The sequence below is a fragment of the Nothoprocta perdicaria genome, unplaced genomic scaffold (assembly GCF_003342845.1).
Source record: "Nothoprocta perdicaria isolate Ctin4 unplaced genomic scaffold, notPer1 scaffold_570, whole genome shotgun sequence".
Lineage (NCBI taxonomy): Eukaryota > Metazoa > Chordata > Aves > Tinamiformes > Tinamidae > Nothoprocta > Nothoprocta perdicaria.
The window spans coordinates 9,055-11,740 of record NW_020455833.1 but is presented as its reverse complement, the minus strand read 5'-3'; the positions used below and the strand labels follow the sequence as shown (position 1 = coordinate 11,740).

General features: G+C 69.8%; 1 protein-coding gene across 1 annotated transcript in view; it reads left to right on the top strand.

The window, feature by feature from the left end:
• Positions 1 to 2,686, top strand: part of LOC112955483 (dynein heavy chain 2, axonemal-like) — a gene marked incomplete at its 3' end in the record, with an annotated part of 69,295 nt that overhangs the window by 57,911 nt on the left and 8,698 nt on the right. Inside the window, exons 49-52 of the mRNA XM_026048805.1 lie at positions 52 to 99; positions 237 to 401; positions 1,785 to 1,910; positions 2,575 to 2,683. Of these exons, the coding sequence (XP_025904590.1) occupies positions 52 to 99; positions 237 to 401; positions 1,785 to 1,910; positions 2,575 to 2,683 (448 nt within the window). The remainder of the gene's footprint in view (positions 1 to 51; positions 100 to 236; positions 402 to 1,784; positions 1,911 to 2,574; positions 2,684 to 2,686) is intronic.

Here is a 2,686-nt window from a genome sequence, read left to right as displayed (position 1 = left end):
TGTCCCCCCGTGTCCCCACATGTCCCCCCGTGTCCCCATGTGTCCCCGCAGGTGTCGGAGCGGCTGGCGCGGCTGCAGGCCGCGTACCGCGAGAAGCAGGCGCAGCAGGAGGAGCTGGGCCGCCCTGTCCCCCCGTGTCCCCCCGTGTCCCCCCGTGTCCCCACATGTCCCCCCGTGTCCCCCCGTGTCCCCACATGTCCCCCCGTGTCCCCACGTGTCCCCTCGTGTCCCCGCAGGTGTCGGAGCGGCTGGCGCGGCTGCAGGCCGCGTACCGCGAGAAGCAGGCGCAGCAGGAGGAGCTGGGCCGCCGCGCGCGCGACACCGAGGCCCGGCTGCAGCGCGCCGCGCGCCTGGGCCAGGGGCTGGCGGGCGAGCGCACGCGCTGGCAGCGCGCCGTGCAGGTGTGTGCGGGGCAAATACCCCCCGAACGGGGGGGAATACCCCCAAACGGGGGAGAATACCCCCAAAGGGGGGAAAATACCCCCCAAAGGGAGGGGAGATACCTCCTAAAGGGGGGAAAATACCACACAAAGGGGGGGAAATACCCCCCAAAGGGGGAAGTGCCTCCTAAAGGGGGGAAATACCACCTAAAGGGGGAAATGGCCCCCAAGGGGGGAAAATACCCTCTAAAGGGGGGAAAATGCCTCCTAAAGGGAGGAAAATACCCCCGCAGGGAGGGAAAATACCCCCTAAAGGGGGAAAAATGCCCCTAGAGGGGTGAAAATATGCCTAGGGGGCGTGAAAATACACGTGTGTGGGAGAGATACCCCCAAAGGGGTAAAAATACCCCCAGTGGGAGGAAAATACCCCTGGGGGAGGCAAATACCCCTAGAGGGGTGAAAATACGCCTAGAGGGTGTGAAAATACACGTATGTGGGGGGGAAATACCCTCTAAAGGGGTAAAAATACCCCCAGAGGGAGGAAAAATACCCCTGGGGGGTGAAATCCCCCCTGGGAAGGTGAAAATACCCCTAGGGGGGTGAAAATACCCCCTGGGGTGGGGGAAATGCCCCTGGTGGAAATCACTGGGCTCCCCTAGGAGGCCAGAACAACCTCCCCGGGGGTCGTATACCCTGGGGGCACAAATCTACCCCCTGGGGCGGGAAGTACCCCTGGGAGGGGTAAAACTGCCCCTGGAGGGGCTAAATGCCGCCCCTAGGGGGGCAGTTTTACCCAGAGGGGGTGGCAAACATGGGGCGGCTGCCCTGAGGGAACATGGAGCCCAAAGGGGACACCATGGGGACACTGTGGGACACAGTGGGGTCACGGGGGGCTAGGGCTCTGGCAGAGCTTGGGGACACGAGGCAGGTGGCAGAGGGACGCGGCGCCACCGTCCCCGGGGGTGCTGGTGACCCTGGGGACGCAGCCGTGGCCGTTGGAGGTGGCAGCAGCAGCCGTGGTGGCGGTGGGGACATGGGGGCGGTGGGGACACGGGGACATGGGGATGGGTGGTGATAGGGACACGGGGACAGTGGGGACATGGGGACACGGGGATATGGGGACGGGTGGTGATAGGGACACGGGGACAGTGGGGACATGGGGACAGTCGGGACACGGGGATACACGGACAGTGGGGACATGGGGACACGGGGACAGGTGGTGATAGGGACATGGGGGCAGTGGGGACAGTGGGGACATGGGGACATGGGGACAGGTGGCGGTGGGGACACGGGGACAATGGGGACAGTCGGGACACAGGGACATGGGGACAGAGGGACATGGGGACACGGGGACACGGGGGCGCCGGGGCCGGCGGGGGCCGCGGTGACGCGCGGTGGCCGCAGGGCCTGGACGAGGCGCTGGCCACGGTGGCCGGGGACAGTGTGCTGGCGGCCGCCGGCCTCGCCTACCTGGGCCCCTTCGCCGCCCCCGAGCGCCACGAGCTGCTCGGCCGCGCCTGGGAGCCCGAGGTGCCCGGACGCCGGGGCCCACGGGTGGCGGGGGGGACCCGCACACCTGCGACCCACGTTGGGGGTTTGAGGGGGACCCGGACACCGGGGCCCACGGGATTGGGGGGGGACCCACACACCTGGGACCCATGTTGGGGGTTTGAGGGGGACCCAGACGCCGGGGCCCACGGGGTTGGGGGGGGACCCACACACCTGGGAGCCACGTTGGGGGTTTGGGGGGGACCCGGACACCGGGGCCCACGGGGTTGGGGAGGGACCCGCACACCTGGGACCCACGTTGGGGGGTTGGGGGGGACCCGGACGCCTGGGCCCCACATTGAAGAGAGGGGGGACCCGGACGCCTGGGCCCCTGCGGGGGGAGGGATCTGGACCCCTGGGCTCTGGGTGGGAGGGAGGCCCGGACGCCTGGGCCCTTGCGGGGGAGGGGAGGGGGCTCCCCGGACGCCTGGGCCCCTGGGGAGGGGCAGAAGGGACAAGGGGACTCTCGGAGTAGGGAAGGGGGCACGGGGAGCCCCGGACCCCTGAGTGCCCAGGGTGGGGGCTGCACGGGGACCCCTGCCCCCCCCCCGTCCCGGACGCCCGGGCCCCTGTTCCTGGGCTGCCGCGACCCCCCGGACGCCGGGGCCCGCAGGTGCGGGGGCAGGGCCTGCCCTGCGCCCCCCAGTTCTCGCTGGCCGCCTTCCTGGCGCCCCCCGGCGCCGTGCGCAGCTGGACCCTGGGGGGGCTCCCCAGCGACCCCTTCGCCATCACCAGCGCCGTCATCGTCACCCGCAGCC